Genomic DNA, 26797 nt, shown 5'->3' with positions numbered 1-26797 from the left:
TAAGACTTATCCCTGTATGTCCTTTTCTTATGAAATACTGCCCATTGTTGTGGTTAATTTTCCCCTAAACACTTGCCACATAATTTTGCTTTAAATAAAATTGTAGCAGTTGCAGGTTAAATGCAGATGTATGCGATATTCTCAGTGCAGAACGCTCAAAAATTTATGTCCCTATAGTCACTGAGTAAATTATGAGTTTGGATCAGAAGCTGCTGAAAAACCGCCGGATACAATATATCTTTGCTTCCTGCAATAATCTAGAGACTTAAGGAAGAAGCTCATGGACCAAAAGTTCTAATAATGTGACTCATAAAACAACTTGTCTGCTTGAGCAACAGGACCGTTAGCGAGACCGAGAAAATACAATTGGTTGGAACGCTTTGGCCTGCTTGGATCTTCCCAGATGGGATGGCCTGCATTGAAACAGCTTCGAGGTGGCCTGCCCGCTCCCAACCGGGCTGGCAGGCATCCAGCCTGGATTTAAAACACTAACGTGGAATTCCCTTTTGATTCTCTGATGACCTTGCAATCATGTCTTTTCTGTTTTTTTTTAAGTATCTCTAAAAAAACGCTTCCTGTTGCTTAGAGTTTGATAAAATCAGTCAAGATATGTCTTAGAGAACAATCAAAAGGAATCAATTATAGCACTTAAATTTTATCTTCCTGTTGTTGTCTTCCCATTTAGCTGACCATCCAATAAATTGTTTATCCAGATTAAGTAATAATAAAGCCGAAGGGGGGAAAAGAAAAAAAGAAAAACCATGAATTAATTGTGTATGGCAGAGGACACTGTATTTTAAAGAGTGGAAGCGTTTGAGTGCCTGCAGGGAGAGCACTGCTGCTGAGTCTGAAGAAATGTGCTTGGACAAAAATCAATAAAATCTCCACGATGATTGAAGTTATTTTGAAATTATAATTTGTTTATCATTTGTTAAACAAAGTTACGCTGGGGCTAGTGCAGAGTGGATAGGGTCGTGCGACAGCATGCTTCCGCAGTCGTGTGCGCCTCGTGACAGGCAGTATCAGGGACTTTTCTAAAAAGGACTGTGGGCAGATGTGCCACACGAGCACCAAGGGGCTGTGGAGGCAGCCCGGCCAGGCAGTCCTCCCGCACTGCCCGGTTTGGTTTAAAGTAGGCTTTTCCCTTCCTCCCTCCCTCCCTCGGTGCCTCTGGGAGTGCCTCCGGATTTCCCCCCGCTCCCGTGAGAGCCGAGGGGCCAGCGCGGGCCCTCGCAGAGTGAACTGCGTGGTAATGACATCTCAGGCGTACGGAGGTACCCACTGCTGTCACTGGGACCACTTAATCAGGGCCCAGAATTACAAAATCATGTAAATGCATAATGCAGGAATTGTCAGGAAAATTACCATAATTGCTTTTACGTCTTAAATATGTTTGCTGTTGACTCAGTGGCAGCCTTGCCTGCTGGCGAGATGCACCCGTCAGTTATACAACCCGTCCATAGGCTTCTTGTGCTTGAAGCTGTCCCAGTGAGGTGTTCACAAAGCAACCGGGACAGCAAACAGAAGACGACCCAGTGAAGCTTATCGCTTTGGGTCCGAGATCAAAAAGGTGTTCTTGTGCTTCGAGCGTATATAAAACTAGTTTGAAAGAATGATAGCTTTAGCAGTTCAGATGCTCTTCACCCACGTAAAAGCTGTGTTGTTCAGGAAAAACCCAGAGTAAAGATCACATAAAGTACAGCATATAAGTTGTTTTGGATGTGCATTTTACAAGAGTTAGATATCACAGAGTTTTGGAAGGGATATTATGTTTATTCTAGCCTATTCTGGACTTTTTATAACTGTCTTGACCTGCAATACTTGTCGGAGCGCACACCGTGCTGTGCATCTTTGCTGGTGTCCGGCCCTGGAGCGACCACGGGGCGGCTGCAGCCCTCGGATGCACATGCTGCCTCTGCTTCAAGTAGTGAGCCTCCGACTTTTTATTCTAGAGGTCTTTGATTCCCTGTCCCCCATGGATTATCAAATGATTGCTTTCAATACTGTATATCACATGGGATGTGAATGTTGGGTGTATGACATCTCTTCTGCAAGTTGCCCCAGGGAACTGATACAAATCCTGTCATCAGCGGAGCCTTGGCCCTGGCTCCAGTGGTCTGTGGGTGTGGGACTGAAAAGGTTAGGTTAAACATCTACTGCCATTAAAAAAAAATGCATTTTTATAGGGCTAGTCAGCTAAGAATTTCTATCTGCTGCAATATGCTGAATTAACAGTACTACAATGAAACAATGTTTCATCTTTTCAAATATCTAAAGTTCCTGAGAGATAAGAGGCAATTGTACCTGTTGCCGCTAGACATACGGAGTCTGGCAGAGGGCTGGTTTTGGCGTACCTCGTGGCCGCCCGGCTGCTCAGGTGGGAAGAGCCGCAGGAGGCCCCTGCGCTGAAGCGGTCGCGCGCCCCTCCTGCCCCGGCCGCCGAGCCGGGGCCCTCTCTGCTAGCGCTCTGCTTTTCTTCCTTCGGCACGTGTTAGGTAAGCAAAGGTTTGCAGCGACAGTGAGAGTGAAATGCAGCTCTGCTGGTTGTATGCGAATACAGAGCAGCGACTCCTTCCCCATCACAGTCCCCGTACGTAAATCTCAGGAAAGAGTTGCACCGTCATCTGCACGAGCTGCGCGCTTGGTACGCGTTTGGGCTTTGTGTTGCCACCTGGTTCTGTGAAGGCATCAGAAGATATTTCTGAACAGTTTCTAACGTATGAATGAATTTCTGCGAGCGATAAGTTGTGTTCACCATAATGTCACTCATTATTCTGTTTGACTTCGCTGATGTTCTGAGGTTGATATGTTTAAGATTAATGAGGCATTAGCTCTCGATTAAGGAACTACTTAAGAATACCCATTTAACTTCAGTGGATTGTGTAGTTGCATTAATTAATACCATTTGACCTTTGTATTTGGGTGGAATGATGTACAGCAATTTTTTTGCTGTGAGCGGTGTCATAAAATTGATAGCTGGAATACTGCTCTTAGTATGGCCCAGCAATTAATGCGAGTTGACTGCTGTGCCTGACGTGCAGCCCTGAGAAGATGGTGTCCGTTCAGTGATGCAGCACTTGCCGCAGTGAGTATTTTCTATGATCATGTAAATGTTGTCTGAAAAGGCAAGATTATAAGTTAATTAAGTTAGAGATGGCCTTGTGCTCTATGTTCTAACCATTCAAATGCTACTATACATATTTTTTATATGTACGGTGTAAAATCAGTTACAGACAATTAACAGAGATTAGTGGTTTCCTGGAGAGGAAAAACAGGTAGAGAAGAAGCGGAGAACTCAGTCTCTTGGGGAACTTGGAAGGTGAGGGGCCATAACTGAGCTTTTTTTCTTCATTTTGGAGAGTGGTAAGAGAACGGCAGAAGGAGGTGTGCTGACTTGGTAGTTGGTTTACTGCATAACTTCTATGAAGAAAAGCTTTTGAGATAAATTCATCTCTTAATAGTTGATTGTCAATGTGGAATTTATATTAGCAATATTATCTTTGTGGAAGATTGTCATTGATGTAAACGGGAATATTATCTTTCCTTCAGAAACTGCTGTCGTGCTGACAAAATTGCTCAGGTGTTAATACACTCCTATTTCATTTAAAAGATGCTAAAGGGGTGTATATCAACATTTCTGCCTACATGGGAGTGTGCTCTTGTAGAGTTTGGACTGTGTGTGTTATGTAGACAGAGAAAGGAAACGTTTAAATAAATAGACATGCATATCTAGACAAAGCAAAGCAAAGATTCAAAGATGAGAAGCAAAGCCTGTCAGTGGTGCTTGTCTAATCGTCATGATTCAAAAGGTCTCTCAAGATTTTTTGTCATCATTAAATGGGTGATTCTTGCAAATGAGCCTGATAGCTCTGAATAAGGTATAATGCACTTGGACATATAGTTAGAAAACATGTCTAGTTAAGGGAATAACAAAGGTAAACGAACGCAAAAGGCAGTAGAAAAGCCTCAGATAAAAGCTTCCTTTCCCACATGGATATCCCAACATCTCCTGGTCAGGACGGTAGAACAGGTGGGGCGACACGGCTCACTTTTCTAACAGTATTACCGTGCCTCATCATTCACAATCAAATACAGTATTTAGAAGTCCCTCACAGTTTTTTCCTAAGATTTTATAACTCACAGGGCAGAAATTAAGGATGAATAATTACTGTTCTATTTAAAAAGTGAAATAAGAATAGTTTACTTATATATTTGAAATACCTAATGCTAATGATAGTATTTTGTATTTAAAAATATTGAATTGCCTATAATGTATCTCAGTAATGAAATGTTGTTGTTGCAAAGCATATTTATTACTGCGAGAGCATATAGAATATACTTAAAAATGTGACTTGGATAAATTTTATCCATCTTTTAGTCAGGACTAGAAGCATAAACCGTACTGAAATACTGGCAAAGGCTATCTTAAAACAAAATGTTTTCCTCTTTTTCATGACATCAGTTGTTTGAAGACGTGCTCTGCGTGGCTATTTGCCACTCTAGCTACGTGTGCAGTGGTGGCTCTTCTGGGTTGCTGGGCAGTTGTTCTGTTTCTGTTTGCTCCTCTTTAAGCCCTCATAGCACCTGACCTGTTTGGTGCCATATTGAGCGGTATCGTGGGTGGACTAGGCTAATCCCAGTTCCAGCTGATGGGGTCTTTGGTTCTGTGTAGCCTTGTTTTAGCCATTTCAAGTGTAGCATCCTGGAATATTTGCCTAGGATGCTCTATAATTTCAGCCTCACTTAGTTTTCCAAAGCTTTCTGCTGTCTAGAATTCTTCTGTTACTAATGTGCTGTAATAAACTAAATTTAATTTTTAATTCTTTTAGGATTTATAATGGTTTTGTTCCTTGCATCTCTGGAATGCAAACCAGATGTATGTCTATGCATTTTCGTAATGTGATAATGTCATATTTTTATTATTATTAAATGGTTTGCAGTTTAATGGCTGTTCAGAACACTTCTGGCTTGATTTTTCTACACTTGTATGAATAAGAAGGAGATTCAGTGACACTATGATAGAGTTACGACAGCATCAGCTCAGCATGAGGGCCGGGTCATGCCTGCAAGCTCCTCGGTGACTCCTGCTCTGCTCCATGCTGAGTGTGTACGTGAGGCAGCACTTTCTCTGATGGGCATCCAGTTTCATGAAGCAAAAAGGACAGTAAACAACAGTAATTTAGTAATCAACCTTTTTGTTATAATTGGGTATTTTTCAACTTACTTTCAGGTAAAGATCACAATCGGAAACTGTTTAATAGTCATTTTTAATAGTTATTGTTAGCTTGTAGTGTTGCCAGTTTGCAAATGCATATTTTATTGCTTTCTAAATAAAGCTTTCAAAAAAGTAAATAAGCAAATTCAATTTTACACATAATTGCACTTTTGATTAACAACAGCAAATTCCTCTTTCGTATTACTGTCTTCATCTCCATGGGGTTTTTATCATTTGTTAATTTGACATAGTGAAGGTGGTTTTCAATCTATTGCTATAGAAAGACTATGAAAAAGAATAGAAAATCCATACTTGAGATCTCTATGGAGAATGAGCACCTTCTCCTCTGAATTTTATCTTAGAGGTAAACCATGTATGTGTGTAAGGTGAACCCTACATGATAGTAACAAATGAACAGTATATTGGTATTTCGTGTTATTTTGCTTTTTATCAGTTACATACATAAGGTAACATTTTTGCTTTATTCCTTTATGTCATTTTAATTAATGTCAAGGGACCTGTAGTTTTCTACCTCATGAAAGAATGATAGCAGCATGCGTAAAGGTAAGTCGTGTTGCTTGGGTAATTTAAACAGCCAACTCAAGATGAATCCTCAGGATCAGAGTCTCTCGTAATGACATTTCCACTCATGGGATTGCCTGATCAGTATTAGGAGAAATGATTACGGCCAGCAATTACTGCAGATAGCGCTGTTCTTGAAAAGGACCGAGCTTAGCTTGGTCAAGACCTGGTAGCCGTTACAGGACCAATCGCCTCTGGTCCACAAATTCATCTTCTTCCGTAGAGGTTTGTATGCCAGACTGAATGCTCCTTCAGTTCAAGTACTTTTACCTAGGCTTGCTAACACAGTTTAGATAGTTTTTTGATATTTGTGAGCCTTGTTTGGAGAAGTTTACCAAAAAAAAAAAAAAAAATCTCCTAACAGAAATGATCATCAAGAGGTTTAAAGAATTTTACATGTAGAAATGAGCAATACCTACTGACAATAACCAAAAAAAGTGTTGACGAATCTTCTTCCCATCAAACAGTTGTTGGTTTATTTACTGTAGTAAATCCACTGTCATTTACTACTATGATCCTCCTGTGAAAAGCTTTGGAATACTTTGACCTAAAATGGAAACCAAATGGGATTTCTGTGTGGAAAGCTGTAGTACAGTGTCTAGTCTCCTGGCCTTAAATGCTCTTTCACAAACTTTTCAGTACCTTTTTGTTTCCTGACGCTTTACAGAAGATGAAGAATGCTCACTGGAAACATGGAAATCAGGAGACATCTTCAAAGCTTCCTGACCCCTTTACTACTTTGGAGTGCCCAAGTGGTGGGGAGCTCACACATGGCCCTCAGTTAGTCACAGTTTGTCCAGTTAAGAGAAATAAATAAAAGAGAGTAGAATATAAGGATATAAAGCCACTATTACAGAAGAGAGAAATTGGGAAAAGCGTAGGTACAAGAAAGACCATAGGAACCAATGGAGGATGAGGGCAAGATTTTTATATTTAATGCAATGAAAGATGAAAAAAAATCAAGAAAAGGGTAAGAGGGAGTGATTTTGTCAGTGCTATGGAAGAACTATGTCTTGCTAGAGAATTTCTATAGATTTTTAATTCTAACAGATAAATGCTAATTGTTATGAAATTCATTTTACTACTTTGGTATTCAGTCAAATGTGTCTTTCAAGGACAGATTTAGTATCCTGATTGAAGATTTCCATTTCTTCTGTGTTAACACTGAAATTGAAGCATAATCACTTGTATGGCAGTATTAATTGGTCTGCTAATGACCAATTCACAGAAAACACTCACAAAAATGTGTATTTTCTACATCCTGAGCCGTTTTACGTGCCTTCTCCATTGCTTTCTACTGAATCAGATCAGTGCTTCTGTTGTTGAAGTTCAGCTGAAGCTGACAGCAGGTTTCCAGAGTGCCGCAGAAGCCAGCGGTCCTTGCGAAAGGTCTTTGTTTTCCCTGCCACACAGCTCAGAGGTTTTACATCTTACAGTTTTGCTAAGTGACCAAAATGTTTACACCATCCTGTTGTCCTGTTTACCAAATCCCACCAAATGGACATGTCCCATTGCTATTACAGAAGTCCAAGCCAAACACTGTACAAAGAGGGAAAGACAAATAATGTCATAGATATATATTGGTCACCAATTACAAGGAAAATAGTACCTACATAGCAAGTGATTTTTTTCCCTTGTCCTGAAGGATTTTTAACTTCATTTGCTGTAAGAATACAATATATAACCCCACTTTATATGCTTCTGGCATCTTTTACCTCGGAATCCTTGTAGAGAATAGTCTAGCCCCTCTCCAGGTGTGGGACATATAAAAACTGCAAAATACTTCTCTTCTAAGAAAGCCTTCTTTTTCAGGATAGGGCATATTTTGCCACACATACTCATAGAAAAGCATTCTTTTACCCTGCAATTAGTCCCCTTGCAATCAACTAAAGGGCATGGGTTAATTAGTGTTCACCAACACTGGAAATATTTTAAAGGGATTAACATTAGTTGAGAAACAAATTATCTTTTTATTGAATGGGGTTACTAACGATAATTAGCAGTGGCCCCTTCCACTTGTTGAAAAACCTCACAGAGTCTGTTAGCGATTCTTCAAGCAATGTTTTCTATCAAAGCTATAGACTTTTAAGGGGTTTCAGATCCTAATGCTCATTTTGAAAAGTAACAAGCCACTTGGGAGCCTAACTCTGATTTCCAGGCCAAATTTTTAAAATCAATTGCCGTAAGGAGTAAATTGTAACCTAAGGGGTTTGCAAAAGCAGTAGGTGCCGAGTTTAACGCCCACCGAAATTAATGTTACTCATAGTCTTGGTTAGCCTGTCACAGCCTGTTTTGTCCTCAGTGTAAAACAGTTATAGGTTCATAACACTTTAACCCATAATTAAGTCTGTGTAGGAGACTGGAAAATAAAGCATTTTGTTATTGATCTTATTCTGTAAAAACATAATTTCTTAATCCCTTACAATATTTCACGCGGTCCTCCAATTAGCACGTGCCCTTTATTTGTGTAAAGGCAATTCACAAAGGTGATTTGTAAAAATATAAAAAGTGTCACTTTTATACATGAATTTAAATGACATTTTCTACATTGATTGAATGGATGTAAATGTAGGTTAGAAAAACTTTGGCATGGGTTGAAGGACAGTGCCATTCTTACGGGTAAAATATTTATTGTCTTTATTAAGACAGGTATAGCTGAAATTCGCTTGCTCTGAAAAGGACAGTGGAAGATTATGAGTCAGTTGCAGTTTTTAATTTCTAAAGATATGAGTGTAGCACAGGGAATGGTGTTAAATGGGCGCACTGGGCACAGCTCTCCAGTAGTATCCTGTAGAGATGCAGACCGGTCTGCTAGTACGAATATTTATACATCCATTAAGATAGCAATGATATAATCCACCCTATGAGTGAAAAATAAATGCCTGCTTTCACTCATTTTCTTGATGAATCCTTTTCTTGAGGAAAGGAAAATTCTTCTGACAGATTAAGCATGGGAATAATATAGTCATTTAAATTGGTATAAAATCTTATGAAAATCTGATTTATTTTAAAACTTTGGTGACATACATACAGAAATCAAATCAGTGGCTATCCATGTAAACTTAATTTTCACTACAGACTCTATCCAAGCATTAGTGTCCATCAGCATCTCTTCATCTCACACCATGCTGGAGAGGAGCTGCTCTTTGCAGCAGAGCCTAGAAGTCATTAGAGCCAAAATACTGCAGATTAAATTGCTCAGCTGTTATGGCAGTAATCATTTCAAGAATACTTATCACTTGCCAAGACAAAGGTAGCGATCAATCTCCAAATGTCTTCTCTTATACATGCTAAAAACCATTTAAGTTCCATGCGTTATCACATTGCATTAAAGATCCCATTAATCTAATCCACATTAGAAGAAATGCAAAAAACCTAAAATAAATACTATGTTACGCCCCCTGCCCCGTGGCCTCTAGTAAGTCTGACTGTGATGAGCTCCCACCTGACAACAGCCTGTAGAAATTGCTCAGTTAAGAAGAAGCAAAAAGACTTTTTTCTTGGAGTTGCATGGCCAACTGCTGAGAAAGTTTTCCTAATCATTTTCCAATAATTCACAGAGCTTGGCCATTGTCAATAAAGGATAGAAAAGCCTCAAAGGTGGTATTTCCAGAGGAGTATATTATTAGAAAGAGCTGATATTTGAGGAGCTTTATTTTATTAAAAAAAGTGCAAGAGTTCCTAAGTGTCTAGTTTCACATAAAGTTTAGTAAAAGGTTAGAAAATTAGCTCATATGTGCTGTTTGCAGAGTTGGGTGGATGAAGGAGACTTTACATTTCACAGGTTTTTGCTTCTGACCAGTTCTAAAGTTCCAGTGAGTTACGTATGTGGCCACTTATCCCTTACAACCGGGGCTGGGAGTACAGACTGGTTTCACAAATGCTGCTAAAAAGCCTTCAGGTGCTAAGATGCTAATGGAGCCTGATCACTGCTGACCTCATGCCTGGACTTTGTGGCCAACAGATGAAGGGCTCCATGTCTTCAATTTTTCAGTCTCTAACTTCTGAATTTTTGCAGTTTATGAACAACTCGTGAACTTCTCTTTATCCTCAGCAATTGATTTATGAATCAAGGATTTAACTGGAATAAGATCCAGGAAATAGTAACTTTTAATTCATTTTTATGAATCTATGCCTATTTCTAATATATATTCAACATGTAAGAGCAGAGATGTGAATACATTAGTGGTAAAAATACTAGAAAGAAACTATGCATTTCTATAACTGTAGTTTAATTCTCAAAGACATGTAGCCAGAGGTTATCAAGCAGATTTGACTTTTTGCAGCTTTTCAATTTTCTGGGACTCTCTCTCCCCTTAAGAATGAGGGAATACCCCTCGGCAGACTTTTTCCTCTATTATTCTTTATCTACAATGTGCTGCTTTTTAGTCTGACTCTCTCTAGAGCAATATGGGTCCACAACTAAATGCTTTGGAAAATGTTTCATGATTTCCAGGGCATTTCTGTCTCTTTTTCCTGGCTAAGCAATAGTTTCTCCATACTTTCTGTTGATAAAGCTGTTTTAATCCTTTCTCTGCTGTTAAACATAGAATTAAGTATGATGTTAGGAAGAGGTTGTTGGTTCCACCGGTCCACACGCCAGGATTTGCCATCTTCAGTTCCTCAGTAATGCTGAAACCATGTTGTTAATCTGAAAGGCACGCGATAATTTTGCAGTCCAGTAAGTCATGAGCTACAACGGCTAGCTAGAAACTCATGCTTTGGAGCATTGGGAATCAAGCAGTTTTTACAGAAGACTTTTTTTTTTGCAGATTCTGTCTTTGAGCACTGGTATTTAAATAAATATTTTAATTAAGAACTTTCAATTTCTGTATAGGTAAATGCAGGTGTTTATGAATTAACTCCCCAAATGTGGGGGAAGAAGTCAAAGCATGTGATGAAACAGTGCATTCTGAAGATGTGGTAAATGCCAGTTTGTTCAGACTGCTCTGGAAAGAGTGAAGTCCGTAATCTGCAAGTAGGCAAAGAGAACTTCCAAAACCTGTATGTATGATTCTCTAGCTAAAAGATTATTAATTACAGCATAATCAAAAAGTTGCAGTTGAAGAAACCATAAAAACTGTCAGTCCTCCCATCCCTCTGAATCCTGCTATGGCAATTCAAGAATTAAAGACAACCTATTACAACGCTGAGTATACCCTGAATGCCTTCTCCCGTTGCTTAACCGAACTCTCCAGATCCAATATTCCCCTGAAGTTTGATCACATGAGTTATGACCTTGGTATTCAGAAGATAGTATGCCTGCTGCTCTGTCACCGTATTCATGATAAAAGCTGCAAAGCCTTTCTGTAGCATCTGCAATATTTATTTTGCATAAAAAGAAGAGCGTACTTTTGGAACAACAACGGCATAATCCATACAGGTCTGTACTGAATTTCTTAGTAGCTTGGCTACAGCTGAGTAGTCTAGTAGCTCTTAATGTTTTACAAAGAAAGCCAGGATCATTATTTGCATTTCACCAGTAAGAAAACTATTGGAGAGTTGAAGAGAAGGGGAAAGCATCTGGTCCAGCAGCAGCAGCCAGAACTGGAGCTGTAATTGGATGAAAATTTCCTGAGTCCTGCTCTGCTTCTTTATCTAGTAGGGCAGGCTTCGTCCCTTGCAAATGTCCCATAACAAACTAAAAAAAAATGCTGAAATCATTGCTTTTAACAATTCTCCTCAACCCCTCTGCAGCCCTGCATAAATTTAAATGGAAATGAAAATGGAAAGGGAAGCACAGAACCTGATAATGTTTAATCTGTGAACCAATCCATCCATGTAGGATAACAAAAAGGCAACATGCAAACCTGTAATTTTCCTACGAGAAAAGTCAGTTAAACCAGCTTGACCTTTTTCCACATACAAAGCAATAACCTATCAGCCCTATCCGAGGAGTCTCCAATCCCAAGGCTCTCTCAAAATAACTTGGAGATCAAGCATGGAGATAAAACTCAGTAGATGCTGATGAGTTGGGCATGCAGTTGTTTCTTCAAGATGTTTGAAAAGAAATTTTGCATATGCTCTGAGTTGAAGTAAGGAGAGAGAAAAGTGATATCTCAGAATAACCAGTCCCTGGAGAAATGAAACAGGCGAACATTTTATCATACACAGAAATAAATTGGACCTTCTCTCATTTATAGATATTTAGACCTTACAATAAGCACATGAGGATGATGCTATGAGAACATTAAAAATAAACCGGTTTTAGTCTTCTACATCTTAAAGATTCTACTAAATACCTATTGTTTTCTAATTAAATAGATGTTAAATCTAAATACATCAGCAACTGCCGCAGATGCATTTACTTTACTGTAAGGCTGCGTATTTCACAGCAAGTGGCTTATATGTTCCCTTACCCATTGGCAATGGAATGAACAGCCCTTAAAGTCAAGTCATGCATTTGCAGTGGTTGTGGATGTGTTATAGATGTTCTGTGGTGGAAATACATTATAATTTTTTAAATCATTAAATATGAGTGTATGCACATGTACACACATGCCCCTTTGGTTTCCTGTGTTACACCTCTGTTGTTGCTCTCAGTCTGCAATACGGTTTGGGTCGCGCCGAGCAATTGCTGCCGCGGGCTCGTTGGGAGCAGCGGCCGGCGATGGGCCCCGGGCAGCCCCAGCCGCGGCTTCGGCGAGCTGCGCGGGGACAAGGACGAGCCTCTCGGCATCTGGCGCTGATCAGATGGCGGGAAGCAAATCTCTCCCTCTCTGCTGCCAGCTCTGCTCCCCCAGTGCTAGGTGCAGGATTTAGTCCTGCACCACTTGCAGTTGCTTTGTTGGCGCAGATACTACGGAAGAGGGCGACCAAAGGAGGAGGCTGTCTGGCCTGAGCAGTTGAAAGTGAGGGTGCTAATTGCTTGGCAAAGGACTGTGGGAGAAGGGCCAGGAAACTTCTTGAGCGCGTTTGAAGACACCTAAGCAGGCCGACAGCAGACGAAACATGGCCTGGAGGAAGCCTAGTCACTGCAGCCTCAGAGGACTGAGACAGTGCATGAAAGAGGCAGGAAGACTAAAATATTTCAGTAAAACTGGGGAAACTACTTCTTATTCAATGATTTCCCAGAAGAACCCCATCCTCAGTTCTCGATTTTTTGGCCAGAAACTTCCAGTAGTTTATTAGGTTGAGTAAGTTTTCTGCCGCCACAGTGGGCCTTGCCCTCGTGGTGTGCTCGGTGCTGCCAGCACCCTGCGTCTCCGGGAGACTCCGTCTAATCCAAAATTCAGCAGCCAGGAAAACCAGAATAGCTTTCCTTTTGCTGACCAGCTGTTTTCTCTTACCTAGTATACACGATGTACCACATTTAGGTACAGAAAGTAGAAACAACCAAATAAATCAATTTTTGTCACAGACTGAGAGATTTGTTCCTATTTCTTCCAAGTATGTGTGGGAACAATTTATTAAGGAACCAGTTCTCCATAACTCGGAGCTCTTAAGTCCAGAATTTGCATCGTTCTACTAGCTGTACTTTTTTTCAGACAGATGCTATAAGTTTGACATAGACGTTACTAGAGGAGGGTCTTTGGGCATGCACAGATCAGGCTGGATGGCTGCAATGATCTTTGTCTTCTGCCTTGAAAATCTATGACAGCACCAAACTCTAAGGCATTTAACTAAGATGCAAAACGTGTTGTCTTTCATAAGAATCTGTGTGCAGAGATTTGTATTTTAAATCTAGTGCATACTATAAGTACTTAGTTAAATTCTAGAAGTAGGAGTACAGCCTGTAAAGAGATGTGAATTAATCTAGCCTCTTTTTCAGCATTGCTGAGCCTCTGATGGAAGTATTACATCCAGATTTGGGCACCATGTTTCAAAAGTAGACTGGAGATAGTCCAGAACAGAGTAACAGCAATAACCAGGAATACAGAAAACACGAGGGAAATTTGAAAGATGAGTTACGGGATATATGAAGGAGAAAGGGGCGCATGTCAAGGAGGGAAGAGGAGAAGGGATGACACGATACCTTGTTTTCCCGGTTTGCTGTGTGTTATCTGAGGGACAGGACAGTAGGAAATAGGCTTAAATTATAGAAGAAAGATTCACTTTAGAAGAAGGGCTTTCTGATAATAAAAGGTATATTGCCTAGTGATTTGCAGAATCCTTATTACTAAAGATCTGTAAGAATGAATTAGGAATGACACAATTATGGTTTTTCCCAGTGTTGGGCAGGGAGAGACTAGGTGACACCTGGAGGACCCTCCAAGTCATATTTTTGAAACTAAAATCCTGTTGCTATTGAGATGAATCTGTGCCTTGTGATGTATTCAGATGGGTCAAGGAATCACCTGTGCTTTTTAGAAATAGAGTTATGTTCCTATGAAGAGTTAGGCTGTATTATTTTATATTAATTCTGGTACAGTTCTGAATTGCAGTAAGTGCTTCTCTTCATCAAATAAAACTTCTCTACGTACTTTTTCCTCCATGATCATCTGCCCAAATCTCTAGCAATAAATAGTCTAAGGTACCTGGCTTGGATGTATGATACCATGATTTTTTGAGATGACTAGCTCCTGTGAAATAAAATATCTCACCAAGTGTGTGATATATTTACCAGTTTTCCTCTTGATTATAATGATTGCACATCAGTTTTATTGCCAATACTATCTGAAAAAATCTAAGATTGGAATTACACTATGAATACATTTTCCTTTAAAGGGAAAAATGTTTCAAATTGTGACAAGACTTGAAATAGGCTTTTATTGAGAAAAGAGGTTTGTTACAAGATTTTAAAAATTAATCCCTGGTTGGGAATTTGTTCAGAACATTGTGTTTAAGCAGAACTTCTCGTTACCTGCCATTTACTTATTTGTCCTTACTGATAATTTGCTTTAAAATGGGAAGTGTTTCCTTCATAAGCCAACTTCTGTAGGTGCATGACTGTTTTCTTTGCAAATATTTCTTGCTGAAATTAGTATGAATTGTGACTTCATTGTATTACCACTTTAGGGTAAAAATTGCCAACATCTTTTATCAAATACTTAAAGCATACTCTTGTTTTACAAAGCCTAACAAAGGGCAAGCTCTCTTTCTGAAAGAAGTTACTGTCTGGGTGACATATAGGCAATTACATTTGGACACAATGTATAGGAAAGAAAATATTTTCATGCCTGGAGCTGTGCAATAGAGATGGGCACACCTGGGCTCTGTGCTCTCCTCTGACCTTGTGAAGAATATGCTGCCATTTCTGTTGGCTTCTGTTTCTCTGCCATAATGTTCCCATTATACCTTCTAATCAGCGATTATTTCTTCCTATAGCCTCCTAACAAAGCAAAAATTTGACCTCAGGCTATATGTGCTAAAGTACCACAGCTCCAGCAATGGAAAACTTCTGAGTAGGGAGAGCTTTTAAGAAAGATATTCAAAGATAACTTGCAGTTCAAAGTTCTTTTATGTGAAGGGAACAGAGGAAAAATGGACATGAAAAATAACTGAAAAGAAACTTTTAGAACACTGTTTCTATAGAAAAGTGAGTATGTGATTATTGAGACTCTAAAATTAGATAACCTCTGCTGTAGTTGATTAAAATACACTGATTTCTGTAATCAGGTACAGATGTAACTAAGAAGCACCTGGGCATGTTTTAATTTTAATCCTGTGCGTAGCTCTTATTGTTCTGGTGCGTATTCACTGCTCAGTGGCAGTGCTGCAATGCTTAAAGGTTAGTGTATGTCTACGGGTGGCAACTTTTCATTAATTGCAATTTTTGAGATTTCAGTGTTCTTTAATGAAGGATTTTAGTACAGCTCGCGTATTTGTATGAGCTTCACCTGTTTGTTATTTTAGTGCCTTAAAATAGTTTTAAATTGTTTGTTCTTCAGACAGCCAGATGGCTAGAGAAATATTATCACTGTTTTACAGATAGATGAGTGGACTAAGGGTCAGATTTCAAGACAAATCTATCCTAGAAACCTGTCTAGGTTTTATCATTATTTTTTTTCCTTCTTAGGAACCTTGGTAAGTCTGATTATTGGTGCCACCCTGCAAATCACTTGTATAGAGAAAAGGAAGGAATTACAGCCTGCATAATCTGGGATGTAACTGGATGGACCATTTTCCTTGCTGTGTTTCATAAACCTGGACCCGCAAGGCCCAGTGCAAGTGTCTTTGCACGTGCGGTATTATGCAGAGTGAAATCGGTAGTCAGCTCTATGGGAGCTGGGATTGACCCTGAAGAAACTAATGGCAAAACTCCCAAAAATTCAGTGGGAAGAAAGCTGGGCTCATACTGCATGAGCATTTATCACCCAAGGGTAGTATTTTGTGCACAGAAGTTTGGCTTTCAGGTTTTTTATCAGTTCAAATAACAGAAGTACTGAAGAATTAGGAGATATTTGGGCACATTACAAACCTGTCAAAGTAGGCAGTAATATTTAATCAGAAGCAAAAGGTCATGTTGATAATTACTTGCTTATAAAGGGACCTAAGTATAAACAAAAATTGAGGAAGAGCTAAGGAAATAATGTCAGCATTGTGTTTAATTTATATGCTGTAAGTTTTTATTAATATCACTTTCTCATAGACATATTAGTAAATATGGGTTTAGATATCTTCTACAGTCAAGGATAACAACAGATAGCCACTGTAAAATAATTCTGCAGTAGTTTAAAGAAGAGCTTTAGCATAACAAAGCCTCCCGTAGCCACCTTCGTTTTGATTTTCAAGTGAGTGAGAAGGCTGAAACAAGAATTGCAGAAAACCCACAGAGGTGGTTTTAGAGATGCATCTGGGATCTTTAAGTTAAATTAATAGGGATCAGCCAACCTGGATTACAGAGGGAGACATATGCTTTGAGAGAATCCATCATAATTATTTGGTAATCTAGATTTTGATTCTGCAAATGCACATTTGAGTAACTACACCTCTCAGTAATCTGACAGATTTAAACAATATGGTGCTAAAGGTTTCCAGCTGTTAGTTTGACACAGTTCCATGCTTGATAAAAAAACAAATTCTAAATTTCTTGATTAAAGCAACCTTGCTCTGTAAACCAGTATGATTTGGTAAATGTACATGAGCAGTTCCACTAACTCCACTATTTAGAGTTTCAAGATCATACCTGGGGCCGTAAAATAGAAGATGAAAGAGGCCAAGCGCGAATGCCCTCAAGGATAGAGTTAAGGTTAGGGTTAGGAGAGAGAGAAAGCCTAGAGCGTCATGTGGAGTGGGGCTGCAAAGGGCATGCCAAAAGAAATGTGGGGCTGCCCCGAGCTTGCTGCCAGGACAGCTTTTTCCTTGAGGGCAGGAATGGGGCTGGTGGGCTCAGGTTCAGGGTCTGCCTGAAGTTAGAGTTAGCGTTAGGGTGAGGAGAGAAAGAAAGGCCCCTTGCGGAGTCACAGAATCACAGAACGACTGAGGTTGGAAGGGACTTCTGGAGATCATCTAGTCCAACCCCCCCTGCTCAAGCAGGGTCACCTAGAGCCTGTTGCCCAGGACCCTGTCCAGATGGCTTTTGAATATCTCCAAGGGTAGAGACCCCACAACCTCTCTGGGCAACCTGTTGCAGTGCTCAGTCACCCTCAGAGCAAAGAAGTTTCTCCTCATGTTCAGACGGAACTTCCTGTGTTTCAGTTTGTGCCCACTGCCGCTCGTCCCGCCCCTGGGCACCACTGAGAAGAGTCTGGCTTCGTCCCCTTTACACCCTTGCTTTTGATATTTACACACATTGATAAGATCAGCCCTCAGTCTTCTCTTCTCCAGGCTGAAGAGTCCCAGCTCTCTCAGCCTTTCATCATATGAGAGATGTTCCCGTCCCTTCATCATCTTTGTGGCTCTTGGCTGGACTTGCTCCAGTAGCTCCAAGTCTCTCTTGTACTGGTGAGCCCAGAACTGGACCCAGTACTCCAGATGTGGCCTCAGCAGGGCTGAGTAGAAGGGCAGGATCACCTCCCGTGACCTGCTGGCAATGCTTTGCCTAATGCAACCCAGGATACCATTGGCCTTCTTGGCCACAGGGTCATGTTGCTGGCTCATGGTCAGCTTGTTGTCCACCAGAACTCCCACGTCCTTTTTTGCAGGGCTGCTTTCCAGCAGGTCAGGCCCCAGCCTGTCCTGGTGCCTGGGGTTATTCCTCCCTAGGTGCAGGACTCTGCGCTTCCCTTTTTTGGACTTTATGAGGTTCCTCTCTGCCCATCTCTCCAGCCTGTTGAGGTCCCTCTGAATGGCAGCACACCCCCCCGGTGATGATACAAAACCTTCCAGTTTTCTATCATCAGCAAACTTGCTGAAGGTGCACTGTGTCCCTTCATCCAGGTCACTGAAGAATAAGTTGAACAGGATTGGAGCCAGTATTGACCCCTGGAGTGCACTGCTAGCTATGGGCCTCCACCTAGACTTTGCACCGCTGATCACAACCCTCTGAGCTCTGCCATGCAGCCAGTTCTCAGTCTACCTCACTGTCTGCTCACCTAACCGGTACTTCCTGAGCTTGCCTGTGAGGATGTTGTGGGAGGCAGTGTCAAAAGCATTACTGAAGTCAAAGTAGACTACATCCACTGCTCTCCCCTCATCTACCGGTAGTAGCTAGTCATTCCATTGGAGAAGGCTATCAGGTTGGTTTAGCATCATTTCCCCTTGGAGAATCCATGCTGACTCCTCTTGATCACCTTCTTATCCTTTATATGCTTGGAAATGGCATCCATGATGAGCTGTTCCATCACTTTTCCAGGGATTGAGGTGAGGCTGACTGGCCTGTAGTTCCCTGGTTCCTCATTCTTGCCCTTTTTGAAGCCTGGAGTGACATTTGCTTTCTTCCAGTCCTTAGGCATCTTTCCTTATCTCCATGACCTTTCCAAGGTGATTCAGAGTGGCCTAGCGATGATGTCCGCCAGCTCCCTCTGCACTTGTGGGTGCATCCCGTCAGGGCCTATGGACTTGTGTATATTTTCCTAAATAATCGGTAACCTGATCCCCCTCCACCAAGGGAAAGTCTTTCTTTTTCCAGACTTTCTCCCAGGTCTCCAGGGCCTGGGATTCCTGAGGGCTGGTCTTACCGGGTGAGACTGAAGCACGGAAGGCATGCAGTATCCCTGCCTTTTCTGTCGTCTTTGTCACCAGGGCCCCTGCCCCATTCAGCAGTGGGCCCCCATTTTCCCTAGCCTTCCTTTTGTTCCTGATGTATTTGAAGAAGCCCTTCTTGTTGTCCTTGACATCCCTCGCTGCATTAAACTCGAAAGGGGCCTTGGCCTTCCCAGCCCCATCCCTGCATACTCGAACAATATCACTATATTCTCCCAGGTTATCTGTCCCTGCTTCCACTTTCTGTGCACTTCTTTCTTCTGTATGAGTTTTGCCAGGAGCTCCTTGTTCATCCATGCTGGTCTCCTGTCCCCTTTGCTCAACTTCCTGCTCGTTGGGATGCCCCGTTCTTGAGCTGGGAGGAGGTGACCCTTGCGTATCAACCAACTTTCAGCCCTCTTCCCTCTAGGGCCCTCTCCCATGGGTTTCTTCCAGGCAGGTCCCTGAAGAGGCCAACGTTTGCTCTCCTGAAGTCCATGGCTGTGATTCTGCTTTTTGCCCTGCTCTCAGGATCCTGAACTCCACCATCTCATGGTTACTGCAGCCAAGGCTGCCCCCAGCCTTCACGTCTCCAACCAGCCCTTGCTTGTTTGTTAGTACAAGGTCCAGCAGCAGCCCACCTCTTCTCCTTGGCTCCCCTGTCGCCTGTGTCAGGAATTTATCATCACTGCTCTCCAGGAACCTCCTGGCTTGCTTGTGCCCTGCTGTCTTGTTCCTCCAACAGATACCGAGGTGGTTCAAGTCCACCCATGAGAACGAGTGCCTGTGAATGTGAGACTACTTCTAGCTGTCTGTAGAAAGCCTCATCTCCTTCTTGTTCCTGATCAGGTGGCCAAGCTGTGGCAAAAAGCCAACAGCAGTGTCACCCACGTTACTGTGCCCCTTCCTCCTCACCACAAGCTCTCGGCCAGCCCCACGCGTTCCCACTGCTCTCTCGCAGAAAGGGTGACTCCCCCTCCTCGCCTTCCTGGCCTGTCCTTCTTGAAGAGCCGGCAGCCATCCGTTGCAGCCTTCCAGTCGTGCAGGCTGTCCATCCCACCGTGTGCCCATAATCACAACAAGGTCATAGCTTTCTCCTTGAGGGCCGGAATGGGGCTGGAGAGCTCAGGTTCAGGCCCCGCGGGAGCTTGGGGTTGGCGTTGGAGGGAGAGGAAGCGTGGAGGCCAGGCGGAGTGGGGCTGCGAAGGGCACGCCAAGGACCCGGGGGCTGCACCACGCCTGCTCCCAGGACAAGTCGTTCCATTAGGCCAGAAACAGACCTGCATGTATTTGTCTTGGAGCTACTTCTATTTTGTGATATACTTGCAATCTGGTGTTTAATTTAAGAATATTGTGGCTCTATTTATTTTTTGCATAGATAGAATCATATGTAAGACATTATTCCTGAAGAGCATTTTAAAGAAGCATGAACATAATGATTTAAAGCTTGCTTCCTCACATCACCTGCGTTCCTGTGTTATTGCTGCTTTCCATTTTCAGTCTGTATGTTTAAAACAACTCCCTGCTGCTAAGCCACAGGGGATACATAGCTATCTCATTCTCGGAGTGCCCATATGTGATCGATACAAGTTTGTATGTTGAATTTAATTTCAGTGACACTGAGGTATTGGAACAGTAGGTTGAACATCACAATCATATATGATCGTTCCGCAATTGATAGTTAATGTTTTAAGAAGGATAAGCCCCTCTTTGGAGAGGTCATAATGTTTCTTTCTTTTTTTTTCAAACTTTCTCATAAATAGCTGCTGTCAGCTGGATTCAGGAGTAATTCATGCAGGCCGGGATGCCGCACTGCTCTTCTCGCCAGGGCAGCGGCAGGACTGTAGAGATTCGGTTTCCTTGGGGCGGAGGAAGGGGACGAGGCCGGCGGCGGGGTCCGGGGAGCGCCGAGGGCGTGATTTTAGCCCCCGCTTTCCCCAGCGCCGCGTTCTGCCCCGGGTGACTCCTCCGGCCGGCGCAGGCGGCGGGGCCGGTCCCGGGACGGCGGCGGGCGCCGAGCAGCGAAGTCGCGGCCGCGCCGGGCGCCGCCCCCAGGTGCTGCGCGGCCGCAGGTGGTGCGCGGGGGGGGGGGGGCGGGGGGAGCCGGGCCCGCGGGGAGCCGGGCGCCGCCGCGCGGCCGCCAATCCCGGGCGCCGGCGTGGTGGTGGTGGTGGTGGTGGTGCCGCCGCCGCCTGCCGGGGAGACCCGCTCCCCGCCCGGCGCAGCGGGGGCTCCGCGCCGCCGCCGCCGCATTTCGCCGCTGCCGCGCGGCCGGGCGCCCGCCGTGCCCCGGCCGCCGCCGTGAAGGTCACCTCCCGCCCCGGAGCCGCCCCGCCGGGCAGCGCCGCGCCGCCGCCCGCAGCCGCGCAGCGCGGTCCCGCCGCCGAGCCGAGCCGCGCCGAGCGCGAAGCCGCCCACTGCCGCCGCCGCCGCCCCCGGCTGCCGCCGCCGCCCCCCGGGCGGGCGGGCTCGGCGCCCCGCCGCCGGCGAGCGGCCCCGCGGGCAGCGGCATGCGGCGGTGAGCGCGGCGGCGAGCGCGGCGGCGCTGCCCGCGGAAGGGGCTGCGGCGGCGCCCGGCCGCGTCCCGCCGCCACTCGCGAGCCGGCGCCGCGGGACGGCAGAGGCGCCGCGGCCGCGCTGCTCCCTCCGCGCGGCTCTGCATGGTGAGTGCGCGGCGCGGCGCGGGGGCGGCGCGGGGCTCGGGCGCTGCCGCCGCGGGAAAGTTTGCGGGGCCGGGGCCGGGCGCGGGGCGCCGGCGGGGCCGAGCGGCGGGGCCGGGCGCTGCGGGGGGCTGCGGGGAGCTGCGTCTCCGCCGGAGCCCGCGGAAGGCGTCGGGGAGGAGGCGCCGGCGCGGGAGGTGGCTGGGGAGAGGGGGCAGAGCGAGGCGGATGGGTAGCCGGGCTCCCGCGGAGGCACGGGCCGGGAGGGCGCCGGCGGTTAGCTCCCGCCAAACTCCGCGCCTGCGAGTCGCCGGTGCTTACTGCCTTCCGAGGCGGCAGCGTCGCGCTTCCCGCGGGAGGAGCCCCTGCGTTGCCCGCGTACGTGCGCGCACTTCGGCGAGGCGGCGGCCGTCCCCGTGGCTGGCACCGCGGCCGCGGAGCCCGGGTCGGGGCGCTGCGGAGCGGCGGCAGCGCGTGGGGTCGGGGCGCGGCGAGCGGCCGCGCCGGGAGGGGTTTCGCGCCTGACGGGACCCCGGCGCCTGCCGCGGCGAAGCGAGTCAGAGCGTGTTGCGGACCGAGAAGATGGTGTCCCGGGCGCGCCGCGACCCCTCCCCGCTGCTCGCTCTCGGCCTCGTGCGGTTCGGGGACAGGCGTTAATGCTCCGTGCCTTGTTCAGAAGCGTCCAAGCGATCGCGTGGACGGGTTTAAAAGCAGAAGCAAGGTTTTGCGTTCTGTGGTGAAGACTGGTGTTTGCAAAGGGGAAACGCAGTGAAATTAAAATGAAAGTTTTTATCTTATAATGGTATTATTGCAATCTAAAAAGTTAGTCATCTTTTCGTAATGTAAGAATTCTGTTGCATAGACCAATAGTCATAGCTCCTCGCTGAAATGCGTGTCGGGAAGGGTGGTTGGGGGAAAAAGCGAGTTTTCAATCTGTGTTCTCAATAGGCCACTTTAGTTCTTAAAAAAGTACTTTGTATCACACGCTCCAGACAGTAGAATAAGCAATTTAGAATAGCTCAAGCTATGGCATTTATTAACTTAATTTTATCTCCCTTTACTAGAATGATTTGGAGTTATAGAGTTTTTGGGAAACAATTTTTATGTGGCATTTGTGATTATAGCCTGAATCTAGTCCAAATTGAGACAGTAAGCGAGCTGAAAGAAGTGCCTCACGCTGGCTTTGAAGGCTTGGCTTTTTGAGTTTCATTTACAGTTTAGTCTTCTGGTGAATACATCAGACAAAGGAGTCGGTATTTCCTGAAGTGAAGACTACCTTTCTTTTTTCTATTTGTACGCTGCTGATTATCATTGATATAGCTGACAGATGTCATGAAGAAAATTCACAGTGTGTTGATGACTTTTGTAGTTCTCGTACTGGCAGTACTCGGTGTCCCTGGGGTGGCGAGGATGCTTTTCTGGCTTCCATAAAAGGGTATCCTGAAATGACAGAAATACTGGTAGGAGTCAGGTGTCAAAGCGGAGAGCAGGACTGTGAATTTTTGGGTGCCTAATGTGATGTGCTTGCAGTATGAAATATGAGCGCACATGCAGGATTGCGAGATCCAGTTCCCAGCACTGTGAATTACTATAGTTAGGTCTACGTGCTTGACGTGTATTTAATCTGGTAGTAACATCCGCCGCTGACTCGCTGCACGGGAGGGTGGGTGCACGCTGTGTCCTCGGGCCGTGGCTGCCAGCAGCGGCGCTCCTGATTTTCCTCCTCCTCCCCTGAGCCGCGGCCCTGCACAGCCCCTGCACAGCCCCTGCACAGCCCCTGCACAGCCCCTGCACAGCCCCTGGAGCTAAACGCGGAGCAGCTGGGCCCCAGGGACTCGGCCCCACGTGTGGTCGTTCTTCCTGCCCCGGGCAGGATCAGCTGCACCTGTGTCATCCCTGGTGGATGTTCATACGCGCTCTCACTCCTCCCTTGTATTTGTCTTCCTGCTTTTGATCCTTTTTTTTCCTTCATCTCATTTTTCCTCTTCGTATGTGCTCTTACTTCATTCTTGTCTCCTTCCCTCTGCTCTGCCCGCTTCTGTCCCTGTTTCAGTGTTTCGGGGGGTTTGTCCTCCTCCGGCGGGGCTGCTGCACCTCCCGCTGTGCTGCCCGGTGCCTCGGTCGCTGCCCTCACCACGGCACCGTGCAGCGCCTCTGCCCCTCGCCGGCACCTCGGGGCTGCAGCAACGGGCTTTGCCGGCAGCTCCCCGCTCTTTCGTGGTCCCCGGAGATTAGTGACAGTGCAGCAAAAACGTTTGGTACAGGCATTTGTATCACAAGCATTTGCAAATGTTGGGGTGTGGGTGTTGGGGTTTTTTTGTTTTTTGGGGATTTTTTTTTGAAGTGTAGTAGAAAAAATGGTAGAAGAATGTTTTTCCATTTGTCATAGGTTTTTGTACTGTTAGGATTAGGTGAGATCATAAAATTGGCTCTAATGAAACACAAAATGAGTGGATACGCAGTTTAAACTCTGTAGATGAACTGTGTTTTTTTAGTAAAGCATCTTAAAGTGATCATTGTAGGTACACGTGAGGCACTTTGTGCGGCGTAGCATTGATGTGTTTGCAGTTTGTATTAGCATTACTTCTTTCCAGTGCTGTTCTAATTTTATCTTCTCTTTATCGAGACTCGGTAATAATCAGTTGTGATAAAGTTGCAATAAAATTTCCTGGCTGTTGCCAGGAGCTCTGTAACCTGACGGAAACGCCGGCGTGCAGCCCGGCAGGCGTTGCGGGTGTCCTCGCGCTGCCGGGGTACAGCAGCACAGGGGACCGCTCCGATGGCAGGGGCACGGCATCCCTGTTAGCCAGCGATCCATGTGCAGCAGCCACAAGCCGTGCTGAAAATCCTCACGTTAGTGTGACGTTGTAGTCAGGGGCTGGGAATATGGCAGTACTGTATGTTGTGAATGTGTGGGTTATTTTTTTTTTCTTTATACGAGGCCAATCATCTCTGCTTCAGTATATGAATGAAGAATGTCTGGTTAATGCACAACCAGTTTGTCAATGCTCCTTTCCTCACCTAGTAGCTTGAGCCTCTGCATGTGGCATTCCCCCACAAAGTTTACTGAAGTTGTGCGTGGCTTGATACTGTGATAGAGGTGAAAATACCACTTGTGGCCAGAACTGAGACATTAATTAGCAAAAAATTACTCACGGAAATCTTCATGAATCACATATCAAAATTGTTTTAAAGAGAGATCTTGCTCTCGCTCTGTGCAGGCAGGTAAACTTTGTTTAAGCCCAGAAGAGTTGCTCAGTATTCATTCGTACTGGGAGAAGCTGAGCCATCCAAATGCAGGACACAAGCAACCTACAGCTGAATTAAATAATGCACCACCACTAATTCATCATGCTGTAGCTGTGAAATGGGGTATCTGAACTTTAAATCTAAACAGCAGCATTATATCGTTCTTAGCCATGGCCATGGGAAGATGGTCTGTCTACGGTTATGGAAGGCAGGGATGCTTTGAACAGATACAGTCAGTATTACTCTGAAAAAGATTAATCTTCTTTAATTAAGATTGATTATATTATATTACTACAACTGGAAAGAAATATAACAGCTGAAAAAAATGTTCATTTTAACTGTATTTATTTTGTATTTATCTGGCAGAACTCGGAACATCTCTGTCATCATGTTGATTCTTGACTAATTCTGATTTTGTGTAGGAGACTGCAGATATTATTGCCTCATGCCCTTTTGTAAAGGGAGCACACGAATAAAAGTGAAGAGATAGGAAACAAGTACATGGACCATGCTTAAAAGAGTAGCAAACGGGAAGGGCATAAGGTGGCATGACTGTCTATGAACTTGACTGTGAAATTATGGAAATCAATAGCAAATCTGTTGTTGACTTGCTCATGCAGAATTTGAGCCAATAAGAACCTTAATAATATTTCTTGGGAGCAGAACGATCCTATGTCTGAGGATCTTTTCCCAGGAACTAATGAGAAGTCTTGTTGCTTTCTGCTTTTAGTTCTAATTCTTCAGTTATACTTTTTTGAGTTGTTTAAATTTTTAAATAATATTTAAATAATTAAACTGGATTTTTTCAGTACCCATTGTTATTTTTCCAATGCAAATCCTTCTTCTTGAAAGGGTAATGTCAACTCTGAGGCTTCGTGTTCTCTATTCTTGAACATACTCCTAGTAGATGCTGTTTTTATCACCTATTCTGAATGTACGGATTATGATTAAGCAGGAACTGGTTATGAAGTTCTCTACTGGTATTTATTACACTTGCCCTTGAACTTACTATTTTGCTAAATTTTAATATGCCTAAAATTACAACTTACTGTAAATAAGGTAATGTTATTTGTGTCTCTTAAGTTGATATGCTGAATAATGAATATAATCTGAGAAGAAATTGTATTTGACAGAGGAAAACACTTTGGGGATGCTGGGATTTCGCAGAGGCGTACAGCAGAAGTACTGAAGCACATGTAAACAGTGCGAAGGGCACATGGAAATGGTTGCATTTAGTTTGCAGTATGGACACAATTGGGTATCAGCAGCATCAAATGCCAAAAATATGCTTGTCATGCATCAAAGCTTAGATTTTTGCCAAGTAGATGTCGTTTAAGGTCTCTGCTCTTCTCCTCCACAGGTTGTACTTTGAAGAGAACCTGTCCAGAAGCATTAATATATTTATAAGTGGAGTTTTTAATGAATATTCAGAAATGCATGGTAGTTTCTCAAGTATTTTATGAAGTATTAACTGTTTGGCTCTTTAACAGGGAGAGAAACTGCTATGGATTTTGGAAGTGTGTACTGTGCACAAATTTTAAAGTTCTTTGAAAATTCTCTGCTACTAACACGTACACAAAGTAACAGTCTGAAGATTTTTGATAATTTGCTCAAAGCCGGTTAAAAAACCAAAACATTTGGCAAGCTTGGATGCAGTTCTGAAATCCTGTGTTTCCAAGCAGCAAGATGGAGTTGCAGCTAGTACCTGAAGGGAACCGGGTGAATATCAGCATTTAGATTGACAGGTGCATTAGTGCCTCGCTATGCAATACAGTCCCTTAAGGTTAAGATAACTGTCTAGGGTGGGAAACACTGTATCGCTAACTCCAGCGCTTGTGTGGGAGACTGACAGTTTGCAGTCAGTCAAGAAGATTTAACAAAAATAACCAAGCAAACTCGTATCCATTAAAATAATTACCACTCCATGTCAAGTAGGAAGAGATGTTGTTACTGCGGGTTGAGCTGAAAATTTTGGAGTGTGTTAAAGGGCGAAAATGCAAAGCTAAAGCACTTTTTAAAGGGCAGATAGCATCACGGTGACTGTGGGGGCAGAAGAAACTGAGATCAGTGTTAAAAGATGCAAATT

The 26797-nt window shown here is 44.0% G+C and overlaps 1 protein-coding gene across 12 annotated transcripts in view; it reads left to right on the top strand.

Moving 5' to 3' along the window:
- The window catches only part of RBFOX1 (RNA binding fox-1 homolog 1), a 1256643-nt gene that overhangs the window by 262655 nt on the left and 967191 nt on the right, over positions 1–26797 (top strand). Inside the window, exon 1 of one of the 12 annotated variants that reach the window (XM_064520433.1) lies at positions 21405–21465. The exons of the other annotated variants lie outside the window; for them this stretch is intronic. Coding sequence (XP_064376503.1) covers positions 21463–21465 — 3 coding nt within the window. The 5' untranslated portion in view covers positions 21405–21462. Of the gene's footprint in view, positions 1–21404; positions 21466–26797 lie in introns of those variants that run through there. 12 annotated transcript variants of the gene reach the window in all.

Source organism: Dromaius novaehollandiae, chromosome 14, assembly GCF_036370855.1.
Source record: "Dromaius novaehollandiae isolate bDroNov1 chromosome 14, bDroNov1.hap1, whole genome shotgun sequence".
Classification (NCBI taxonomy): domain Eukaryota; kingdom Metazoa; phylum Chordata; class Aves; order Casuariiformes; family Dromaiidae; genus Dromaius; species Dromaius novaehollandiae.
The sequence above is the reverse complement of the archived record's forward strand: the minus strand, read 5'-3'. Positions and strand labels throughout refer to the sequence as shown.